This window comes from Centruroides vittatus, unplaced genomic scaffold (genome assembly GCF_030686945.1).
Source record: "Centruroides vittatus isolate TY-2023 unplaced genomic scaffold, ASM3068694v2 contig_3068, whole genome shotgun sequence".
Lineage (NCBI taxonomy): Eukaryota > Metazoa > Arthropoda > Arachnida > Scorpiones > Buthidae > Centruroides > Centruroides vittatus.
In genome coordinates this window covers 464,178-489,924 of record NW_027121971.1, presented here as the reverse complement: position 1 = coordinate 489,924, position 25,747 = coordinate 464,178, and the positions used below count along the sequence as shown (strand labels likewise).

General features: G+C 30.8%; 1 protein-coding gene across 5 annotated transcripts; it reads left to right on the top strand.

The window, feature by feature from the left end:
• Nucleotides 1-1,752: 1,752 nt before the first annotated feature.
• On the top strand, nt 1,753-25,747 carry LOC136972973 (uncharacterized). Of its 5 annotated transcripts, none has more exons than XM_067267646.1 (45): nt 1,753-1,902; nt 4,964-5,114; nt 5,378-5,508; nt 5,762-5,888; nt 5,968-6,096; nt 10,595-10,690; nt 10,804-10,940; nt 11,009-11,213; nt 12,201-12,312; nt 12,395-12,549; nt 12,639-12,761; nt 12,834-13,009; nt 13,308-13,458; nt 13,555-13,689; nt 13,762-13,922; nt 15,055-15,147; nt 15,216-15,387; nt 15,735-15,836; nt 15,914-16,099; nt 16,174-16,345; nt 16,419-16,579; nt 18,790-18,906; nt 18,982-19,083; nt 19,166-19,264; nt 19,345-19,525; nt 19,597-19,730; nt 19,805-19,879; nt 19,958-20,167; nt 20,480-20,604; nt 20,674-20,812; nt 20,877-21,062; nt 21,164-21,279; nt 21,359-21,536; nt 21,619-21,815; nt 21,891-22,013; nt 22,085-22,175; nt 22,306-22,392; nt 22,486-22,671; nt 22,736-22,825; nt 23,753-23,912; nt 23,989-24,158; nt 24,232-24,399; nt 24,489-24,611; nt 24,685-24,832; nt 24,905-25,747. In XM_067267646.1, exons 2-45 carry the CDS (start codon nt 4,980-4,982, stop codon nt 25,066-25,068), a joined length of 6,228 nt encoding a protein of 2,075 aa, XP_067123747.1. In that variant the 5' UTR covers nt 1,753-1,902; nt 4,964-4,979; the 3' UTR covers nt 25,069-25,747. The 5 variants fall into 5 exon arrangements, with proteins under 5 accessions (XP_067123747.1, XP_067123746.1, XP_067123750.1 ...); XM_067267645.1 differs by having other exon boundaries at nt 5,378-5,512; nt 5,766-5,888; XM_067267647.1 differs by lacking the exon at nt 1,753-1,902 and adding an exon at nt 4,715-4,755 and having other exon boundaries at nt 5,378-5,512; nt 5,766-5,888.

Genomic DNA, 25,747 nt, shown 5'->3' with positions numbered 1-25,747 from the left:
TCCTCCAAGCGGTAGATGGACAGTTTCATATAATATTAACTGAAATTTTCAGTGATCTTACTCCATTCTGTTATCAAAAGTTTCATAGTTTGCGCCTGGAATCGATAAGCTTAACTTATTGGTTTTAATATATCAAATTTTCTATAAAACTTTAAGAAATTTCGGAAATGAAAACATTTTTTATATTAATAATATTCAATTTTTATTTGTAATAAATTTTTAACACTTAATTAATTTTTCAAATATTATTGAAAACTTAATTAGATATTTATTCAACAGATGGCAGCAGTAACTTTTTATATTTAAATTATATTATTTTAATTTTTTTATGTATGTATAAATAAATACACGATTAAATGTAAAATATAAATATATTTAAATTTTTATAGTATTTTATCAAATTTTTGTTGTTTTTTTTAACCTATATGAGCAAGTAGAAGACTATTACAATGTCATTTTTTAAAATTAATGTATACTGTTTTTATAAAAGAACAATTAAAATATTTTATTATAAATTTTAGAAAATATGCTTTTAATAAAATTTAATTATAATAAAAATCTAGGAATATTTTTCAAAAATAACAACTGTGATGTACAGATGTTGAATTTATGCATAGCCATGCATTACTTTAACTTGACGCCACTTTCATTTAGATTTATATGCAACAGCTAAAAATGCATAATATTTAATAAATAATAACCTTATTCTAACTTGATTAGGAGCTTGAAAATTTCAAATTCTAAAACTCTCCCTTACATTTTTACAAAACGGAATTTGATACGGTCTACTAAAATACTTATTAAATAATTAAATCCTAAATAAATCTCTACGTTATCATTAATACTTTAATTAATTTTAATTAAATCCCGAAACCCGATCCGATTGCCGAAAACAGGATGTGAGAAAATCCTAAATAATCTTTAGAATATTTATTACACTTTCGCTTTTGGTACTGCAACGACGCCCTTACACAAAAATGTCCCTTAAACCACTTTCAAGGCAGAGGTCACGGTGAGAAACACGATACACACAAACACACAAAAGAAGTCTAGCCATTCCCAAAATTGAAAAAAAAAATTAATTTAATTTCTCAGTGACGTCACGATTTTCAAGTATTCTGAAATCTAGATGGCGGTAATTTTTGAATATTTTTACGTAGAGTAAATATTAATATTTATAATGATATTAATTTTTTAATCGTAAATTTAAACGCAAAAGAATGAATATTAACAATTTTTAATGTATAAGTATAATAATATTTAAAAATTAAATTAGTATAACCGTTAAAGAAATATTAAAAAAAAAATAATTTAAAATCTAATTTGAATATGACGTCACAATTTTTAAAAGAGAAATTTTTAATATAAATGAATAAATGATAAAAGAATTTATTTGTAATTGTGATAATATTTCAAAAATAAATTAATATTGTTATAATAGGACAAAAGAAATTATTTAGTCACAAAAATTAAACGAAAAATTAATTAAGTTGTAATGACGTCAGGACATTCACATATTTTAAAATCTAGATGGCACTAACTGTAATTAGAAAATTTCGTGTTTTTTTAAATAAAAAAATAATTAAAAACTTAAATATGGATGAATAAATATAAAAAATTCTATTTTGTAACCGTGATAACATTTAAATAAATTAATTAATATAAAATTTGGGATTTTTAGTATATTTGGAGTGTAGTAAGAATAGGAGTCATGCAGTTAGGAAGCGGAATGATGAATGTATCGATCCTGAACGCGGCTGGAAAATTGCGCAAACATCGATGCGCAGAACGACCTATAGGCTGTGTGTATATTGTGTGTGTGTGCTGCAGGATCTCGTGACATTTACTAGCTTGCCTTCTATGAGTTAGGACGTTGCTCAAGTTTAAAACCTCTTCAAATTAGTAAGTATCCTGTTACGTTATTCGAAACGCGGAAATAATTTATAATAAAATAGTTAAAAATATCGAGGAAATTGTATATAAATTCGCGTATAAAACGCACGCTCTGTAGGCGAATAACATTAAACTTTCACAAAGAGCGAAAATTCGATTAATAACCTTGAAAGACGAGTCGTGCGGTAGGAATATGATTCGTGAGTGTGATTTTGCAAGCTCGTATTTGGAGATGTGTAGACTATTATATAATTTACTGCACTGTACGAGAGGACAAGAAACTCGTTGGGTGCATGGTCCTTAAATTCTTTATGGCGTGTGACATATATACAAGTTGACATCGCTTGAAGGAAGTGTTGTAATGTCTGGTTACTGAAATACTCGTGGAAAGAGTCACGTGGAGTGCACGTGTATCGTATTTAGTAACATGCTTGGATGCATTCCAGTTGGCAACGTTAAAAATCAGACACGAAAAGCATCTTTGATTGTTGTCGGCCATGTTTGAATCGCCGATTGAGTTAAGAGGAATGGAACGTTTCTTAAAGTAAATAAAGAAATGTAAATAATTATAAAAACGTTTGCGAAATGTTCTTGAATGAGTAGAAATATTTACAACACTCCAGGAGTGATTTTTATGACGTGGAAGTTGCGATTCTTAAAGTTATTAATGGAAACGCGCGGTAGAATAATTTTTAAAATTTAATATTTGCTCATAAAGTTTATTAAAGTATCATAAAAAAACTAAGATTTCACTCCTAAATTTTTTAATTAAAAATTTTGGCAAGTTTTAAAGTTTTATATGCTTTTTTAATACCTAAATTTACTTTAATTGTAAGTCATATATGCAAAATAAACAGCGCGCGTGTATAATGGATAAGTAATATTTAGTTTATCGCTAAAATTGGAACTATTTTCACGTGATATAAAAATTTCTGATAAAAATTTTGTGCCAAATTTAGTAACGTAAATATTATGAAGTAAACTTTTATCACTTATTTACATATTTATCTTAATTGAACCTTGGATCCCCGAGATATTTAGTAATAGAAAAATGATTAAAAATATGAAAGCACTCGATTAGATTTATAAATTTAGCAATACCCTTGATCTTATAGATTATGAAAGGCTTATAAACATTCTATTTATTTCATTCACCTTTGGTTTGTGAAGTAAAAGATTTCTTCATCTGGTCTTACATCGTTGCGGCATTTCAATCACAAAGGGAGGCGGCGTATGTTGCCAGTTTCTTTCTTTTTTTTTCTAATATTGTTTATAAAATCAATCATTCAAAGAAGGATAATTAATCATTTATTTGATGTAGAAATTATTAATATAACAAAAGGAAAAGTTTTATAATATTATTTAATTATATTTCATTAATAATCATCGAATTTTCCTGTTAAAACTTTAAAAAGATACGAAATAAAAATAAATAAATGAAGACAAGAAATAATAATATTTATATAATTTTAAAATCTGTATTCAAATTTCATTGTGTCGCATAATTTCTTATTGCAAAACGATGTCTATGAAATAAGATATTAGACTTCATTTTTAATATATTAATATAAATAAATAATATTAAAATTGATCATCTAACTATATATTTTTAAATTATATCAATGTATAACTATTAATATAATTATATTACTATTTTTAAAAAATTAAATTTTTAAAAATTCAAGTATCGTCTGCTCAGAATTCAAAAATATTTTCGCTTTTTCTGATTGGATAAAAACTATTTAAATTTTATTATATTAATTTTAACATCGTATTTAAAAAAATAAAATAAAATTTAAATAAGCATAAATAAATTATTTTTTTTTATTTTAGATATATTTTAAATTTTAACCAATTACATTCGAGAAAATTATTTAATGCCGCTAATAGTTACATTCAAGGACATCAATAATGCGTTTTAAACTTTTGTAATAAAATGTTTTATCTTAACTTTTTTATTTCTTTGTACATTTTTTTATTGTTAGACATTCGATCTTACGAATTAATTTAAAAACTCCTCTTACATCCATTCCAAATTATTATTTTCCGATTTTTACTATCGATGGCAACGTCCAAGTTTCGAATTTCAAATGGTTACCGTTATATTGAATTTAAATATATATATATATTTATAGTATTTATTTATTAATTTATCTCTATACGTCTTTTTATTTTATTAAACGCTCAGTTGTCATAAATGTAAGTGAAGTGATGACATAAACACTGTAAAGTGGACTCTCTCGGCCATTGTTGACACAACTAAAGCTCATATCGGTTGTCATGGAAACAATACAAGAAAGTGGGCCAGGAAATTGCTTCTGTACGTTATCAACTGTACAGCAACGTTACGTCACAATTACTCGATATTACATATTCCCAACCTTATGTTTATAACCTTAACCTATTTAGTATTATCTGCCCTTCGTTTTATTACAGTGTTGCACTTCATTTGTTTTCTTAACAATTACAGAATGGCAGATTAATATTCGTTACCTGTCTTTTAAGCCGTTACTTCGCTTCTAAATAGGCCATTTTCCTCGTGTTTTAGAAATAATTGAAATGATTAAAATGTGTTTTGTATAATGTCACACGTACGTTTTAAAAAATTTAAATATCCTCTCGCCACAATTTACATTATTATACCTAATTAACACGTGCGTTAGTTTGCAATTTATACGATGACACCAAAAATTATTACGTATTGACAGAACAGTGGAAATCTTAAAAGAAAGAATTGTTGGCATTTTTCGATGACGTAGACAGTACCGCAGTTGGTGATGTCAGCTGACGTCACACCGTGCGTGGGATACAAATAGCCGCCATTCTCTACATCAGATTTTCTGAGATTTGCCACTTTCGAATGTAAAAATCTCTCTTAAAGGTGGATTTTAAATAAGTAAATTAAATAATAATTTATTGATTAAAAAATTAATAATAATAATAATTTTATTAATTAATTACAAAAAAAGAATTTTATTTATCCACTATTGTCGGTAGTTAAACAAGACTCAAATTACGAAGTGTTGTAGTGAAGCCAAAACTCATTCGTTGCCAAATTTATTTTTACTAGAAGTTACTATAGCGCGATGGTGTGGCAGATAGTGGACAATCGAAATACCCTAGGACTTCCGCCTCCTACTGGACTGTACGATCCTCAGTACGAGAGAGAATCCTGCGGTGTTGGATTCATAGTCAGTATCGATGGAATATCGTCACATAAAGTAAGTACAATTTATAATTTACACAAATTATCTAACGTCGAATATGTAAAATCTTAAGCTGTACTGTACTCTGTACGGCTTTCCAATGACTAGCTGTGCTCTGTGCAGCCTCACCATGTGACTAAAGAAGTTTAAATGAGTATTATGATGAGTTAGATGAGAAGTAGAACTTGAAGAAAGATAGATAAGACTCTTGTATATTAAATTTTTAAAGTGTTGTTATCTTTTAATAATAAATTTATATATATATTTGTATTTTATAGCTAATACGTGATGCACAGTTTATATCTACACGAATGGAGCACAGAGGTGCGTGTGCTTGCGATAATAGCACAGGTGATGGAGCCGGTGTTACCACTTCCATTCCTCATGGATTTTATTCGAAAATACTCAAGCAAGTTTGATTATTTCTCTCTTCGTGTATACCTTAGCCATTCTACTACTATTGATTGTAAACATTTACAATGTATCACACGTAAATTATTAGAAAATGTAGTGAGTAAGTCAACTAAGTAAACGTGATTTTGGATTATTTCCAACTTGTTAAACATCTTTTTTAGAATACTAATTGCTACTGTTATTATTATTAAGCCCACTGTACTAAGTTTCAATGGATGTAAACACATGAAAACTTTTTTCTATTACAGGGAGCAACTTGGAATTGTATTACCAGAACCTGGAAAATACGCTACTGGGATATTTTTCCTTGATAGAAAAACATCATCTAAGGCAGAAAAACACTTTCAATCACTGGCAGAGCAGTTAAAGTTGAAGGTAAGTTATTAAAACTGCACGAAATTTTCGTAAAGGAGGATAAAATAAAACGTGTTGTTTTTTTTCCTTTTAATTCCAGATCTTGTGCTGGAGAGATGTGCCAGTTGATGACAGCATTCTAGGTGAGGTTGCTAGATCCACCGAGCCATACATGCGCCAGGTCTTCATCGCTGGACCAAATATGGATTATGATACATTTAAAAGAGAGGTCAGATGTCTTTTTCAGTTAAAACACATCCTTTTTTCCCCGCGCTCGATTTTTTTCCCTGTGATGTAATCTGATTCTGCATCACTCACGTGTCACGTAACAAAACTAATTAATGATCAGTTTCGCGGCTGTGACGTCACCCGCGTGTCTCTGATGGCTTCATTCGTATACATTAAGTTTATTCTACAACTCCCTCGAGAAATTACAAGCGAAATTAGTATTTAACCGAGTTGATTTCCTCCTCGTAATTCCATTCATTCATCATTTTTAAAGTTAGGAAACGAACTTCTTCCGTTTAAAAATATCCCTGTTTTGAGGTTATTCCCCCACACACTTTTAACTCATTCCGTTTAGATTTATACAGTATATCGCTTTTATTACCCTAGATAAAATTAAAAAGCTTTATAAAATAATAAAATCGCTTTTTTGTAAGAGGAACATAAAATAAAAAAAAAATAATAATACCTCATCAATCATTCCGTCTCGCGAAACGAGAGTGCTACCCAAGATTCCTTGCGAACGGATCGAAGCAGACGATGTAAATAAAAATTCTTTACGATAAATCCATTATTATCGTTTAAGATATTAGATTTAATGCACGCGTGACCTAATTTCCTAGTTTCTAAGACATTTCCGAGGTGTAAATTAACTTGATTTTTCGAGGAATTTATTGATTGGCTTCGGATATCTTTTAATATGTTACGCGATTGTCTGATTCGGTTGCCATGACAACGGGCAAATCCTTTAATGGAAGAAGGGTTTCGGCTTCTGATGCGAGGAAACTTTCCCTGATTTTATTTTTTCGTATAAAGGTATTTAAATAACTAAATTTAATAATAACTTAAACTTCAATCCATTATAAGTTCGATTTTACGGGCGAATTCGAACTAACGTGAAGTCTCGATTATCCGGCCCGAATGAAAACGGAAACGTTAAATAAGCATAAAAATCGTTTATTTATTCATTCTAGACACGTATTTACACAAAATTCTATATCGGATGCGTTATTTAAAGCCATTTTTCAAATAAACCTGCCACCGGATAATTGAGACTTGACTGTTTTTCTGCTACTTGTTTGAATATACAAAAAAAATTAAGAAATTCTCTCGATTATTCGGGAATAGGGCGATTTTTCCAGAATAATTGGGAGAATTCTTTTACTTTGTTTCGATGTAAACATGACATAGCAAAGATTTTATCTTAACAGAAAGCGGAATTTAATAAAAAAAAATAACAAATAAATTCTACTTTATACAGGTTTTAGAAACAAGGACGTTATAAATTGCAATGTTGTGTAATTCTTAATGAAAAATCGATTAAGATTATAATTATTTGTAAATGTTTCGTAAATTCAGAAAATAATTCTAGTCATCATTATGCTTCCATTTTTCTTTCTTTTCTTGTTTGCTCGAAGTGATGGCTTTCGTCATTATTACATAACCATGATTTACAGTTACACATCTAACTGTATACAGTGTTATAAATATATTTTAATCATGTATTATTGATTACAGCCTTTGTATATGTTCTAAAATCAGATCACGTTCTATAACGATTTGACAGTTATGTGGGTGGCTTTGTAGAAGTATTTGCGCTTCCGAATTTAAAAAAAAAAAAAAAAAAAAAAATGGCGGCGGTGACATTCTAGACGATGTAGAAATACATAAAAATAATCCAGCAAAATTGTTTTTTACGTAGATAAAAGGAAATTTTTTGTAATCTTGTAAGGTAAGCTCCTTCCTGATTTCGTTCATAAATCCTTTTATCTGACTTACAACCACAAATGACCGAGTTGAAATTCCTGTAAGAACCATTTATCTCTTGTCCATTATCATTTTAAGTAAATAGCAAGTGATGCACACGTTAGCGAGTAAGTTACATAACTTAATCTTTTAATAATGCCACTAAGCTCTAATCTTTTACCATTATCAATAAGCTTTCGATAATGTAGGCCGGAGGAATCGATGAATTACTTTGTATCTGGTAAGCAATTGGATATTTTGTTACCGTTATTTACGTGGTTACAAACTTAACACGAAATTAAACACGCAATGTAAATTGATTAAATTCTCATAATGAAGCAAATTGGACAAAATTCGCTTGTTGTTGCTGTAGTATTGTTGATATAACTGGATAATATACATAGTTAATTACACTATATAATTATATCCATTTAGAAATTTTGGTCGGGTTCTGTATTATAAGAGGCTCTCTCTTTAGTTAATGTATTAGTGTAGAAGAAAGGCCTCCTATGTTAATTTTTACGGATGATGCTGCTACTAACTGTGGGGAATATGAGGTCTTAAGCTGTAAATCATATAGTTATGTTACTGTATAAAAAGTACAAATTAACAAAACCTATCATAAATTTTTGACATAAATAGTAATTTTTCTCATGGCTCACTTGATGCCATTCTTGATGTTTTTCTTTTTTATTCAGAGCCGAGTTTTTTCCTCCTCTAATGCCAGATATAACGCTGGATGTGTCACCTTTTTCTTAGATATTATCGCCATTTTCCCCACAGATCTTACCCAATCCATTTACAGAATTAATCTATAGATAGTAACCTACATTACACGTACAAATATGGTAGCAAATTCCTCCGAAAAAATAAGAATTTTTCTAGTCATAAAAATATTTTTTTGATGATTCTCCTTTAGATATTTATGACACGAAGAAATTCTTTAAAATATTATTTATTTATTGAGGTTTTTCACATTCAAAATTGATTTTTAAACTGTGAAAAAATACAATGTTTTCCCCCTACAATTGAATCGAGAAAATCTATTTTTTTTTAAATTAAAAATTAGGAGGTGCGAAGTCTGTGTGTTTGTGGTGTGATAGAAAAGAGATTGTCTTTTCTCTTGTATTGATTCATGAATAAAATATGAATTAACGATGTAAATCACCAAGTCGATCCATCTCTTTATCATAAATGAATACGGTTGTACAGCAATAATGATAAAACAGCTATTTTGGAACCATAATTGATCGCAGGACTCGCTTTCCGTATGTCAGAAAAGGGTGACTTAATTTTCTAAATTGACTTTTGTGGTCGGTTTTTTTAATCCTCGCGTGAATTTAATCGAAAGAAAATTTAGTTTTTCGGAAATTTCTGATAAGAATACCGCGTTGACGTCACAGCAGGTAGGGTGATGAATTAAGTCTTTCAATTATTGACAGTCAGGACAGTAGTTCCTTGATTGCTAGAATGTAACAAAAGAACTTATTTGCCGAACCTGGAGTAAACCAATTATGGAAAAGTAAACCAAACAGGATGTAATAAAATAAAATCTTTAAATTCGATGATCGATTTTATGTACTCGTATTAATTATTAATGAATCTGCCGAAAGATGTGTTTGGAAAATGTGTTTAAAAGGAAGGTACAGGTTAAGATAATAGATTTTTAATTATTAAAGCAAACAAATTTGCCGAATAGTCCTCGATTTTATGCTAAAGAATGAAATTTTCGTAAATGTTTTAATAAATAAATTTACCATTTTATTTATTAAAACATTCTCCCCCTTTTTTTTAAATTTAAAATTCATTTTTGAACGAGAATAATTTTTGTACAAATCGATGGAATTACATCGATTAATAACGTTAAAAATCCATTTTTTTAATTCCCCATTCTTGTTTAGTTTAAAATAATTTCAATTTTTCTATTTGGGAATTTTCTGGGGCACAAAAAATTTATTATTACTATTTTTTATTTTTTGCAGTTATTTCAAAATCGCTATTTTAATTTCAAAATTATCTGATTATTTCCTATTTGTTGTTTAGTAGAGGAATATATAAAAATATTTTCTGTACTCCGATAAGATAATAAAAATTCTTATGTAAACTACTAATACTGATTATAATAATGACTTCTTTGTATTGAATTGATAATTAAAAATAGAGATAGCATCTGTTGTTTTGATGCTGTTATGAATTTTAATATATTGTTTATAATGTAGAAATCTAGTTATAATTGAATGTATATTCTATGTTAGGATGGATTTAATTTTATTGTGTTAAGAATTATTCTTGTAAATGATTATAGTATAAGCCTTCCCGACAATGGTAAATTTTATGCACGTATCTATAAAACTGTTCTCTTCTTTAAGTACTTATTAAATGTACAATGATTTATTTTTAATTTTTATCAATGTACTTACAAGAAACGAATGGCTCAACGATAATGTGATATACTGATAACAGTATACGCCTATTTACATAAAAACAATAACAAAACATTAACATATATTACTTTATTTCCAAGAATTAATCTATTTTAAGCGTTATTTTAATGAAACAATAAAGCATAAAGCTATGTGGCCATAATTACACCTAATAGGCCAGCTAGCATAACTAACCATAGTATTATTAATTTCCAATTTCAGATTCTGCTAGGCCATTATCGGCTACAGAAGAAGGGAATTGGGATAACGTAGAACAGAATATTAACAAATCACAATATTGAAAACAGTTAAATCACTATAACTATTTTTCAGGTATTTGTTCTAAGAAAATATGCCACTCATCGCATCCCTTCCGAAGATATTAGATTCTACATTTGTAGTCTTTCAGTACAGGTTGTGGTTTATAAGGTAAGATTTTTAATTTAAAAATCATTCCTGTTAGTATCGTTAATTTGTATCATAACAAATGCAATCAATGTCTAAGAGATCGAAAGTTATTCTAATAAGGTTAATGATTACAGGGTCAGCTGACATCTACACAATTATGGAAATATTTTAAAGATCTACTAAATCCGAAATTCGAAGCATATTTAGCATTGGTTCACGCACGTTTTTCAACTAACACATTCCCTAGTTGGGAAAGAGCTCATCCCATGAGGTAAGATTTGCGTTAATGTAATTTTATTATTATGCAAATATTAACTTTACATTTTATCTCCTTTGAAGAATGTTAGCTCACAATGGAGAAATTAATACATTAAGAGGAAATGTCAATCTTATGAGAGCGAGAGAGGGGGTAATGCATAGCAAGCTTTACAGAGAAGATTTAAAGAAGTTGTATCCTGTTGTAGAACCAAACCAGTCCGATTCAGGATGTGTCGATAACGTTTTAGAATTTTTAGTAATGGCGGGACAACGTTCTCTGCCAGAGGTAATTACTGTGTTTTTCTTTTATTTTTTATCAATTGGAACAATGTCAAAAATTCAACGTCAGAACTGGCAGCCTAAAACTTTCGTATATCCTGCTCTTTTTATTAATATATTCCTCCACATCCTCCTCCTCCTCCTTGTTGTCCTGAATGGTTCATTGACATAGATTTCTTATTTCTGAGTAAGATATATTAATAAACGGTTGCAACAGTTTTAGAATTTTGAATAGCCTATTCTTATCATTTTTTACATTTTTACATAATAAAATGATTCGTTGTAAGTATGAACACTTAAAAATTAAGAAAATTACAAAAAATGCAAGTTTATTAAGTCGTATGAAGACAAAACTGTCAGGTCACGCGTCACTTGCAAATCAAGAAGAATGTTATTGTTCCTCTTTTCCTTACTGACTTTAGCATTGTTGATTGTGTCAGGAAGTCAAGTTTCCGGTTTAATGAACGAAGCTTCCGTCTGAAGCGATGTCTGAATTACTTATTTTGGCTTTTAAAATAAGAATAATCAGCATTAAAATATGCTGTTCACGCTAAAGTTTATTCAAATCAATTAGATTTAATTAACATTTAAGTATCTTGCCTATTATCAATCAAGATTTTATTTTCAATAAAAAAAAATAATAAGTATGCTGTGTATACACGAATTTTCAAGGTTTCTGTTGTTATCAGAAGCATTCTAACAGTGGAATTACTCTTCTGTTTTCATTGATCGATGTATTTTCCGTCTGGTAAAAACATTGCAGTGACCTTTACAACGAAAAATTCCCCTGCAGCTTTGACCTTGTGATGTGACCGTTGCCGTAATTAATTGCTTAGCATTTCGTTAATTGATTTTGATGATATTTAATGATTGTTGTGGTCGTTCCGTTACCAAACACATTAATTTATATAAGATTCCGTAACTAATTAAAATAATTGTATTTAAATTAAGTTATACCTTTTCATATTATTATATTTTACCCCCCCCCGTAAAGGCTGTGATGACGATGGTTCCAGAAGCGTGGCAGAATGACGAATTAATGAATCAAGAAAAGAAACAGTTCTATCAATGGAGCTCATGCGCTATGGAGCCGTGGGATGGTCCAGGTATTGTTTTAAGTAACAAAAAATGGGAATAATTATTTTTAATTTATACTTCTTGACATATCGAATTCCTAATTATCTCTAGCACTACTCACTTTTACGGATGGTAGATACATCGGAGCTGTTCTTGATAGAAATGGATTGAGACCATCACGTTACTATTTAACTAGTGATAATTACATGATAATGGCTAGCGAAGTTGGTGTACTCGATGTCAAACCCGAGAGCGTTATCCAAAAAGTGAGCAGGTCTTTTTATTAATTATCTTACGTGAAGAGTGGAAAGTTAACGTGTGAGATTAAAACATAAACGAATTATTTATTAATTAGAATCGTTTAAAACCCGGGAGATTACTTTTAGTAGATACAGTAGATAAAGTAATCATTCGTGATGAAGAATTAAAACTTCATATAGCTCGTCAGAGGCCTTTAGAAAATTGGTTAAAGGAGCTGGTAAGTTGTTTCTCTCTATTCTTAATTCTAAACGTGTATAGTTAATTTATTGGTGTTCATATTTATGTCCAGATGACACTCGACGATTTACGTGAAGCTAATAGACCGAAGAAGATGAATGATTTTAATAACGTAACAAATGATCATATTAATGGAGTGAAATCTGTTTTAGATGACAAAAGATTGCCATTGTTTGGATATACGATTGAAACAATCAATTTGCTTTTATTACCGATGGTTAATACCAAGTAAGTAAAATATTTCGATGTATACCATCTGTGCGAGACAGATCTTTAGACGTCTGTCTTCGTGTAGTTGATGCTCATTAGAGATCAATGGAATGACGTCAAACGAAAAAGTGCAACTTCTGCATCTTCATCTTTAAAAAATGAAGGAAAAGATATGACAGAAAGCCAATTTTTCTTCGATATTTTTAGATGCTTGTCGATAAATCTCTCGCGCATTAAAATCTTTAAATGTCTCATAATTTATAGCGTTAATATTTCTACATTTTATGGAACATTTACATTTATTTTTCTTCATTAGAAAAGAAGCTCTTGGCTCAATGGGAAATGACGCTCCTTTAGCATGTCTGTCAAAGTGTCGACCATTGCTTTATGATTACTTCAAACAATTATTTGCTCAAGTAACTAATCCACCCATCGATCCGTTCAGAGAAAGAATTGTGATGTCCTTGGTAATATCTGTTATATATATGTTATATATATATTAATGCATAACAATTAACTTACACCCATTTCCTTTTTATATGTTTCGTAATTACGTTATGTAGGAATGTCCAATAGGTCCAGAAGCTAATATTTTAGAACCAAGTGCTGATCAATGCCGTCGTTTGTGGTTAAAACAGCCTATTCTTTCCTTGGAAGACATGGAAGTGATTAAAAACGTTTCTTATAAAGGATGGAAAGTAAGTTCATATGAAATTATTAAGTGTTTCAAATGAAATTATTCTTTTAAATACCTTGTTTCTGGCTTTCAGACTAAAGTCATAGATATGGTGTATCCTATAAATAAAGGCAAAGAAGGTCTTTTACCTGCCATAAATCGAATCTGCAACGAAGCGTGCAAAGCTGCTGAAAATGGATACACTTTACTTGTTCTTTCTGATAAAAAAGCTGGAAACGAAATGGTACCGGTCAGGTAAAACTTATCATTTGGTTCTTTTAGAAAAATGCGTAAAATGAATTTTTACAAATGTGCTATTTCTTGAATTACAGTATATTTAATAATAAATATTCAAATGATTCGATAGAATTTTAAATAGTCTGGAATTTATCGTTTAAACATGATAAACTGCGTAATTATGAGAAGAATTTATAAAATATAAAGCATTACAATATTTCAATCGTTCGAAGAATTGAATTTTTTATTATTCCTGCATTAGTTAAATGAAGAAAGCCTCCCCCATACTTTATTTTTTATGACAATGGCTTGATGGAAGAAAAAAAAATGCATTTATTTATTTTACCGTAATATTGTAAACACAAAGAAATATTGAATTTAAAACCATGAATTTCCTACGGGACAATCTTTTAATTAAATTTTAAAAATTTATTTTTCTATTGCCAAATACCAACAAGATAGGAAAGTTGATTACAATTCTTCAACACTATACATTTTTCTTTACATAGTTTTCTATTGCATTTTAACTGTTTTATATGAAACAAAATGACAATTACATGCTTCCATTTCCTTCCTGCATTTATGATTTTTACAATTTATAAATATTACAACAATTATACTAATTGTAGTTTCAATTAGAATTTATCAACTTCATTTAAATTAGAAACACTCTAGGCAATAAAATCATTGTTTAAGTTAAATGTTTTAATAGTAATAAAGTTTTTTGAGGAAAATCGTAGACATTTTAGGCTTTTAAAATTAAATACACAGTAAAAATATTATTGTACTTTATTAAAAATTTGACTTACGCCCTACTCATTTTAAAAAGTCGAATACTCGATCCTTTATTTGATTTTATTTCGTTTTTACTATCATTTCTTGGCTAGGAGCCCGAAAATAGAATATTTTTTAAATTGTCAATAATTTAAAGCCTTACTGGTATATAAAGAATGAAATACTGACATTTAAGTACAGGGAATGAAAAATTCGATCATCTCAAATATAAATTACGCTTCGTCTAAGTAGAAAAGTCAGTTTTATATATTATATTCACAGCATCCTTCATCTATCACTATTTTTATTAATTTAAAATGGCTATCGTTTGAATTTCGTGGAAGACTTTTTAACGAATTAAACCTTAAAATTTCAGTGCTCCTTTAGCTCTCGGTGCCGTTCATCATCATTTGATTAACGAAAGGCAAAGAAATAAAATTGGATTAATAATCGAAACAGCAGAAGCAAGGTAGAGTAATTTTGTATTAAAATAAAAAAGATTTTCGAATTTTCTCAACGAATTTCGAATATTTTCAGGGAGGTGCATCACATGTGTGTTTTATTGGGTTTCGGTGCTGATGCTATCTGCCCTTTTTTCGTCTGGGAGATATTTAGCAACCTACGCGAGGAGGGTCTTATAAAATCTGAACTAACAGATGAAGACCTTTATCAAAATTACGTTGAAGCTATGGAAAGAGGAATCGCTAAAGTATGGCAAAATTTTTTGTTAATTTCTAACGTTATTGATAAACCTACAACACTTGAATTTACGCTTATTTATAAAACTTGAGTTTATATATATATATATCTTTTAATGAGATCGAAACAATAATAGATAGATTTGCATGAAATAGCTTAGATAGAATTACACAAACGGTTGCTTAATTTCGAACGGTGTAACGGATGTTAACGTTTAATCTAACAGTTCATTTACCTTATTCTGTATATTATTTACACTTAAAAAAAAATCCCGTATTTTACTTCATTCTAACCTTATACGTAATGATAAATATTATCGTATTAGAACTACATTTAAAATGGAAATTTGAATAACAGATAATGGCAAAAATGGGAATATCTACTCTCCAAAGTTATAAAGGAGCGCAAATATTCGAAGCCATTGGATTAAGTAAAGAAGTGATCGATAAGTGCTTCAAGGTAAACTTTAACTCGACTCTCCAAGTTGAAACGGTTTTATAGATTTTTATTCATGAAGTATTTTCATCGATTTACAGAATACTCCATCCAGAATTGGTGGAGCCACCTTCCAGATTTTAGCGGAGGAAACTCTACAGAGACATCGTGCCGCTTATAATGACAAAGAATACGATAGTATGATATTAAGAAATCCTGGATTTTATCACTGGAGGAGTGGCGGTGAAGTTCACATTAACCATCCTGATGCCATTGCTTCACTTCAGGTAAAACTTCGTCCGATTTAAATAAATTTTCACCTTTTTTTTCCTGTTATTTCTGATGTGATGTTATCGATCAGGATGCATCAAAGAATAACAGCCACGAAGCATACGAAAAGTTTGTGGAAAGAACTATGGATTGTGTTCGTCAGTCCACTCTCAGAGGTCAATTTGATCTTGTATATGCAGAAAAACCAATCAAAATTTCGGAAGTGGAAGAAGCTAGATTCATTGTTAGGCGGTTTGCAACCGGTAATTAGTGTTCTAGTAAAATTTTGAGCATGGTAAATAAACTTAATTTTAATACGTAATTATCTTTTTTTAGGTGCTATGAGTTTTGGTAGTATATCTATTGAAGCTCACACAACTTTAGCTATAGCTATGAATAGGGTTGGAGCGAAATCCAATACTGGGGAAGGAGGAGAAGATTCTGATCGATGGTTGATCAAGCAAGAAAATCAAAATCGTAGATCAGCAATAAAACAGGTAATTGTCACATCAGATTTACCCTTGTAAGTTGAAAACAATTGCAAATTTTCATAAACTTTTTTTCTAATATTCTGTTATATTGATATATATTAGAAAGATACGATCGATTCTGTTAAAAATAGCTTAAAAAGTTTAAATATTTAACTATTTTCCTGTTTTGACCAATGGCTATTGTTATGTCTTTATTTTTTAAGCTATATTTTTGGAAAGTCGTTCTCTAGAACGGCTATTCAAAAAGTATCTTAAGATTTCTAACGGTTCAGAAACTTTTAAAGAATGCGGCTTCGATCTATATCAAAATTTTGGGCCCTGTGCCCTGCTCCCTTTCGTATTGGGCCCTGTTTTTCTTTCTACCTGCATGGTTACAGCACTGCAGATCGCCATTTATAATTGGATCCGAAAAGTTAAATTAGATCTAAGCATTGATTCATTTATTACCACAGCTGAAATGCAATCTCTCCACTAAATCTTTGTATTCTGGTACCTACCAAACTAATATAATTGATATAATTTTAAACCATCCCCTAGTACGGTATAAACGCCATCGGCTCTCTTCGTTAATTATTTTGATAGAACAAAAATAATGGCCATAATGTACTGTACATCCATTATGGAGTACATCCATGCACAATGGAATGGTTAGACAAGACAGCTTCATTTATTGTTTAAAAGTCGAATTTTTCTCGTATTACATTTGACAGATTGCTTTGTGATTTATGAATAATACAAAATTCCCTTTTTATTCTACTGTTTCTTTTTTCTTTTTTCTATATTATTACTTGAGATATTTGCTATTGCACTTGCACCCTCTCTCTGTGCCCTTGTTTGCTGTATATAACACACGTACAGTACAGTACATTGTAAAATTCAACGTATACTGACGTCTATTTATGTTAAATTATATTATTTTGTAAAAGAAACGGAGTGTAAAGAAGTTATTTTTGAAAAATTAAGTTCTCAACAATTACGGTATTAAATTAATAGAAAACACTGCGTAATTGTTTGTGTGAATTCTACTTATTTCATTACTTCGTGTTATAAATAGCACACGTCTAGTAATTTTATTGTCTTCTTATTTTCGATTGTACAAATGTAATTTTCCGTTGAGAATTGATAGTGCTATTTTTATTAATTATTAAATTAATTGGAGGCATCAGTAAGTGGATATAATAAAGATTTTGAAAGTATTGATGTACGGTTTCTCTTTTTTAAAAGCATTTTAACTATTTTAGCATTACAATAAAAAAATATATATATATATATTCAGCAACGAGTTGAGTAACTGACTCAGCAAAAAAGGTTAAAATTGCGTGTAGTGCCATCTATCATGAGATTTTTATATCACTTTTTTTATATTATTAATTACTATAAAATGGTAAAAAGCTTAATTTTGAGGGTAGAGATCAGTTTTATAAAAAATTGTGAATGCTAATAACGAGTAAAATATTACCTAACACACTCGAGATACAACACTTGACTCCCCTTAAGCTCCTCACTTCTTCGACATTTAACCACCAAAATCTAATAGCGTCAATGCGTCTAATACACAAACCTCCCCGCCAAATTTCAGAGATTTTTGACAAAAGGCGCAGGAGTTAAACTTCAAAATGGATGAACAAAATCGTACCCTATACATACACACTAAGATCGATACATATAGAAAAAACCTCCGACCTTTCTTGCATTTCTCGATGTTTCAAGGTGTCCTGAGCCCGAAATTGCAAAAATCTGGGGGGATCATCTTTTGACCGATCTTCATACTTTCCCCCTGTTATATATAACAGCTAGTAATTATTATGTATTAATATTTACAACATAAATTAAATCAATACGTATGATTTATTTAGAAAATAACATTAAGAAATAGCTCAAATTTTATTTTAATGCAAATTTAAAGAACGTTTTTCGAATATAATTAACTAAAGCGGGATTTTTTTAATTGGATTTCTTTTAATTGGCGTTTAATTGGAAATGGAAACAAATTACTTCCTCTGGTTTGTCTGTCAACAACGTGAAAAATCTCATTAAAGGTTTTACTTACATCTACTTTGATTGATACGCTAATTATAGGATCTTGTTATTTCGTGTTGTTTTTGTGTTATAAAACGTGTGAATTTAAACACACGAGTATGAATTTTAAGCATGTAAAAAGTTGAAATATTTAAAATCCAATTTATGAATTTTTTTCATAATCCATTGTTACTTAGGTTGCTTCAGGGAGATTCGGTGTTACTAGCGCTTATTTGGCAAATGCTGACGAATTACAAATTAAAATGGCTCAAGGTGCAAAACCGGGAGAGGGAGGAGAATTACCAGGACATAAAGTAAGGTTTAAAATGTGAAATATCTTTTTTTAAAATAAACTTAATTTTCATGATTTAATCAAAAAAATCTTTCAGGTATCGTCCGATATTGCAAAGACACGTCATTCTATTCCGGGTGTTGGCCTCATCAGTCCTCCACCTCATCACGATATATATTCTATAGAAGATTTGGCGGAGGTAGAACCCTTGGACTGATTAATTTAATTATATATTTTTAATGGTTAAACGTATCTCTTAATTTCTAATTAATTTTTATTAGTTGATCTATGATCTGAAATGCGCTAATCCTCAAGCCAGGATATCTGTTAAATTGGTATCAGAGATGGGAGTTGGTGTAGTCGCCTCTGGAGTTGCCAAGGTAAAAATTATGTCATTTAGAATAAATTCGTACAGATGGATTTACAGTTATATTAATTGAAATATGTGTATATTTTAAAGGGCAAAGCAGAACATATTACAATTTCCGGACATGATGGAGGAACCGGTGCTAGCAGTTGGACTGGAATTAAAGGTGCTGGATTGCCTTGGGAATTAGGGATTGCTGAAACTCATCAGACCTTGGTGCAAAATGACTTGAGATCTAGAGTGGTTCTGCAAGCCGACGGGCAAATTAGGACAGGTATCAGAAAGTTTTTACTTATTGTTTAATTGTTCTAACGTACGTTGGAATTTAATTATTTTGTATTCCAGGATTTGACGTAGTTGTGGCTGCCATATTAGGAGCAGACGAATTTGGTTTTTCGACATCGCCGCTGATTGTTTTAGGTTGTACCATGATGCGTAAATGTCATCTAAATACGTGCCCCGTTGGCATTGCAACCCAAGTGAGTAATAAAGATCATTCTAACGTGAGAATTCTGTATTTGTTCTGTCTAAAATATTTATTGTTATTAAACAGGATCCCGAATTAAGGAAGAAATTCGCAGGCAAACCGGAACACGTCGTAAACTATTTATTTTTATTAGCAGAAGAGGTTAGTTTTCAAGCGTACCCTCATTTCTTTTAAGTACTGTAATATGGTAGAAATACATAAGACTAAAATTAATTTCAGGTGAGAAGTATAATGGCTAAATTAGGTCTAAGACGTTTTCAAGAATTGATAGGTAGAACGGATCTACTTAAAGTATACAACAATAAAACCAACCCTAAAGCATCACTTCTAGATTTTTCTGCCATTTTGCTACCTGCCAATTCACTCCGACCAGATGCTTGTACAGTTGGTGGAAGTATTCGACAAGATTTTCAACTCGAGAAACGCCTTGTAAGATTTTTTATTTAAAAAAAAAAGGTTAATGTTACCTATGGTTCCAAGATGGCGGCTCGTCTGATTCCAGCGAGGAAACGGTGGGGACGCACGTTCTAACCTAACCTAACCTATTCTAATAATTTTGTTGGTAATAATTATGGTAATTTATTAGAATAGGTTAGGTTATATTAGAACGTGCGTCCCCACTGTTTCCCTTCTATTTGCTGAAATCAGAGACGAGCCGCCATCTTAAAACCATAGGTAACATTAACCAAAAAATAAAATATGTCTTTTGTTTCTAAATTTTATTATTTAAAATTTCGACAGGAAAATTTAGTAATAAAACAATCAATGGACGTTCTTGAGAAAAAAAGAAGTAACGTCACCATACATATGGATATTACGAACGAAGACAGGTGTTTCGGTTCCACGCTAAGCTATCATATTGTTATGTAAGTGTTAAATTAAATATTAATTTATATTTCTCCTGTATTGTTATTATTTATAATGTGTTGCCGTAGGAAACATGGTGAACGAGGTTTACCAAAGGATAGTATCCGAATTAAACTAGAAGGATCCGCTGGTCAAAGTTTTTGTGCCTTTTTAGCTCATGGGGTCAGTGTAGAATTGGAAGGAGATGCAAACGATTATGTCGGAAAAGTAAGTGACTTTATATTTAATAAAATTTAATTCACATTGTTAATAAAATCTTTTGTTTAATTAGGGCCTTTCGGGTGGAGAAGTTGTTATTTATCCTTCATCCGATCATCCTAAGAAATTTAAATCTGAGCAAAATGTAATTGTTGGTAATGTTTGTTTGTATGGTGCTACTTCTGGCAGAGCATATTTTAGAGGTATCGCTGCTGAGAGATTTTGCGTCAGAAATTCGGGTGCCATAGCTGTTGTTGAGGTCAGTACAGCTTAATATATTCAGCTTAAACGGGCCAATAAGTCCGAATTCTTAAAATTAAGTTTTAAATGTGTTTTTTTTTTTTTTTTTTTTTTTTTTAGGGTGTTGGGGATCATTGCTGTGAATATATGACGGGAGGCTGTGTTGTTGTTTTAGGGAAAACCGGAAGGAATTTTGCTGCTGGAATGTCTGGTGGGATAGCTTACGTTTACGATATGTAAGTAAAGAATGTAGGAAATAATGAAATAAAAATTTAATTATTTTCGCAGACAATATAATATCGTTTGTATGCTTAGAGAAAAGAATTTTGATAATCTCTGCAATAAAATGATGGTGGATCTCCTCCCATTGGAACATAAAGATGATCTTCAATTGGTGGAGAGTCTGTTAAACGAATTTTTAGAGAAAACTGGTTCAGATAAAGCCTCAGATATATTAAGAGATTGGCCAAAATTAGCGCAATATTTTGTTAAAGTAAGTGATTAAATTGCAATTTTTTTTAAAGTTTTAATTTCTAAATATAACAATAATAATATAATGTTATTATTTGTTTTAGGTATTTCCTAAGGAATATCAAAGAGCATTGAGGCAGATGAAAAATGAAAATACGTCAAACGAAGTTCCAAAAACATCTTTACTCAACGGGCCAATAGATCCGAATGAAGTTGCTAAAAAGAGCGTAGCAGATATCGAAGACACGGTGACGGATGTAGTTAAACAGAAAAAACAGATAGAGAAACTAGATAAAATGAGGTTTGTGCTTTTAAAATAAAGCACTTTAAAAATATATTTTTAAAGTTAGAACACAATGGAAATATTTATTTTTAGAGGTTTTATGAAATATAAAAGAGAAAAAGGAGTTTATCGACCTGTTGCGCAAAGAGTAAAAGATTGGAAAGAAGTTTATAATCACGCAGAGGTTAGAAAAACAATAAAAATTCAAGCTGCCAGGTATGACGTTTAAAAAAAGAAATCAAATTCTATTGTTAGAGTGATAATGTTAAAATTTTATTTTCCATCAGATGCATGGAGTGTGGTGTTCCATTTTGTCAATCCAGTAACGGCTGTCCTTTGGGTAATCTCATACCCAAATGGAACGATTTGGTATTTAATGTAAGTCTGACACAAATATAAATCACCATATTTAGATAAACAATAAAAAAATATTTGCTTTAACCGCGCTGAAAAGCACACTATGCCTTATTGTTATAAATGGTTCTGTTGCTAATGGTATCTTTGGTAGGAAGATTGGCGAAGTGCACTCAATCAACTCCTTCAAACAAACAATTTTCCGGAATTTACAGGAAGAGTGTGTCCTGCACCGTGTGAAGTAAGTTTATCTATAAACTAAAATTAAAAAAATTAAAGCATAATTGATCCACGTATGCAAATTTTACTTTTTTTTTTTTTTTTTTTTTGCTAGGGAGCTTGCGTGCTGGGTATAAACGAACCTTCAGTTAATATCAAAAACATTGAATGCGCTATTATAGATAACGCTTTTGAGAAAGGATGGATTAAACCGAACCCTCCGAAATTCAGAACGGGAAAGAAAGTAGCAGTAGTGGGTAGCGGACCATCTGGACTTGCTGCAGCTGCACAACTAAATAAGGTAACGAATGTTTCAGCGTTATTTATGAAAGGATGCAATTTTCAACTGAAATATTTAACTTTAGGCTGGACACACTGTGGTGGTTTTTGAAAGGAACGATCGTATTGGTGGTTTATTACAATATGGAATACCAACCATGAAATTAGGGAAGGACGTAAGTACAGAAATCTCGAATTTTAATATATTTTTTTAAAACAATATATACAAAAAAATCATTGACAGTTTTTGAGAAACAAAACGCATTAATATTTGTAATCGTAAATATACTATATTTGAATCGTATTTTTATCAATAAAAAACTAATTGAATAATTTAAAGAGAAAATATTCGGATCCGGAATAATTATTACTAATCATATACGGAAGAGAGTAAAAATTCCTATAATGTCCATTATAGGAACGCAATTGATTAGTGTATTTCCATAGATGGATTCAGAATCCACTCAAACAGTTTTAAACATTAAACTATATTTCCTAGTATTGCATAATACTGTGTAATAGAATGAAATGTATACATAAATACAAAAAAAATCCAGCAACGAGTTACGTAACTTTCCCGGCGAAAAATATCTATATTTAAGTAACACTAAGACACGTTAGCATAAAGTTAAAATTGTGTGTGGCGCAATCTCTTAAGAGACTGTATTAAAAATAACTTTTATTTTAATTATAAATTAATTATTAATTTTAAGAGTAGAGAAGAGTTTTTTATTTTTAAAAAATTGTGAATGCTAATAACGAGTAAAATTTGCAAGCTTCAGTTATGACACGTGATTTCCCTACCCCTTGATCTCTAACCACCAAAATTGAATAGGATCAATTCCCCTTATATACAGGTTACCGTGCAAAATTTCTCTTTATAATCTGCTCCATTCTGAGATATTAAAGGAAACAGACGCCGACACATACATATCCACAGAATTTTTTCCCGTTTAGGGGGGGGTCAAATTTGACCCAATTACAATACTTTCCCGTGTTATATAAGTTACTTTTACTTTCTCGGTTATGTATTGTAATTAATTAGATATATTATATCAATAGGTTTCACATGTCAAGTTAATTTATCTTTTGTGATGTTTCAGGTTGTGAAGAGGCGTGTAGATTTAATGGCAGCCGAAGGTATCACATTCCGTACTAATTCCGACGTTGGAAAGGACATTTCTGCCAAAGAACTCCTTCGAGATTACGATGCCATCCTAATGGCTATAGGTTCCACTTGGCCTCGAGACCTTCCAATACCTGGTAAGTACATAATTGTATTAAACGTTCTTTTAAGAGTTACGTCACAAATGGTTTATTACATTATATTATGTGGCAGGCCGTCATCTGTCCGGTATATACTTCGCTATGAGTTTCCTAGAAACTTGGCAAAAGAAGCAAATGGGCAAAGATATAGATCACTTGAGACTTTCTGCTTATAACAAAGACGTTTTGGTTATCGGTGGTGGCGATACAGGTGTTGACTGTATGGCTACAGCTTTGCGCCAGGTAAATTTTACTATATGCCTCTCTAACGCGGGCATTTAATAAATATCTACGACATAAATATATATATATTTAGGGTGCAAGAAATATTGTAACATTTGAAATCTTACCGGAACCACCAGAAAATCGATCCAACAACAATCCTTGGCCTCAGTGGCCCAAAGTATTTAGGGTGGATTACGGTCACGAGGAAGTGAAATTGAAATTCGGAAACGATCCTAGGCACTACTGTATTTTGAGTAAGGTAAGGAGTATATTCTGTGTTAGTCAGCTTTAAAATACAGTGACTGTATACACTACCATCGTAACGTACGAAACGTTTTTGCTTTTTAGGAGTTCGTGGATGATGGTAAAGGAGGTGTAGCTGGTGTGAAAACAGTTAAAGTTAAATGGGAAAAGGATGCAAGTGGGCGTTGGATCATGAACGAGATACCCGATTCCCAAAAAATATTTAAGGTGCTGATAAGTGATTTAAAAATAATAATAAAGCTACAAATAAGTGTCTAATATACTAAATATTTTTGGTTAGGCCGACTTAATTCTTCTCGCTATGGGTTTCCTCGGCCCCGAAAAGTACTTAATGGAAGACATGAAACTGGAACAAGATCCACGTTCCAATATAAAGACCCCGCACGGAAAGTATAGCTCATCTGTACCACGTGTATACGCAGCAGGAGGTATGTATTCCGATAATACTTAAGTTCCATGACGTCGAACACCGTAACTGACGTAGATGTGGTGTTTTACAGATTGTCACCGTGGGCAGTCGCTAGTGGTCCATGCTATTAACGAAGGGAGATCAGCAGCCCGCGAAATAGACCAAGATCTAATGGGCGAGTCCTTTTTAGCAGGATCTGGTGGTTTAATTCCATATAAATTATCCCAAACTTGCCAGGTAGCAGTTGGAAGTTAATTCTACATCTTAGTGCAAATCGTCAGCAAATATGCCCCTTAGACTAGAAGAACACTTTTAATGAATAGGATCCTATTGTATATCTTTTATTCTTTCTCTCTAAAGTAAGTGTCCTGTTCCGACACGAATTTTGCGACCACCACAGGTCGCATAGAGAGTCTTCCAATTTGGTGCCCAGGTTGCGTATCTAAAGAAAATGAAACACAAAGAAAAAAAAGGTTACGTTCATCTCCGACAATATTGTCGTGTTGTTGAACTTTTAATTTGATAGAGTTCAAAAATATTTTTATGTAGGACATCACGGTTGCCTTTTAAACAAAAAAAAAAAAGTTCGGACGGAGCCTTAATTGAGACGAAGAGTTCAAAGTTTAGCGTCAGTTTCTTAGTTTTATCAGAACACTAGAGGGAATTTTTTCTTTAAATGTGATATAAGAAGTCTTAATTCAGGAAATATATATATATACATATATATTTTTAGCATACACAAAGATGGCCGTCTGAAAGCGAGATGAAGCGAAGTAGCACAAAATTTCAGAAATACATATCGCTGTAATCTTCAAAAGAAATGTTGTGAAATTCGATGTTGTGCGATATTCAATCAAATTTCATAGTCCAGACGGATATATATACTGTTAAAAGACTGTAAAATGTTTTAAAATAAATCATAATCGAAAATGCC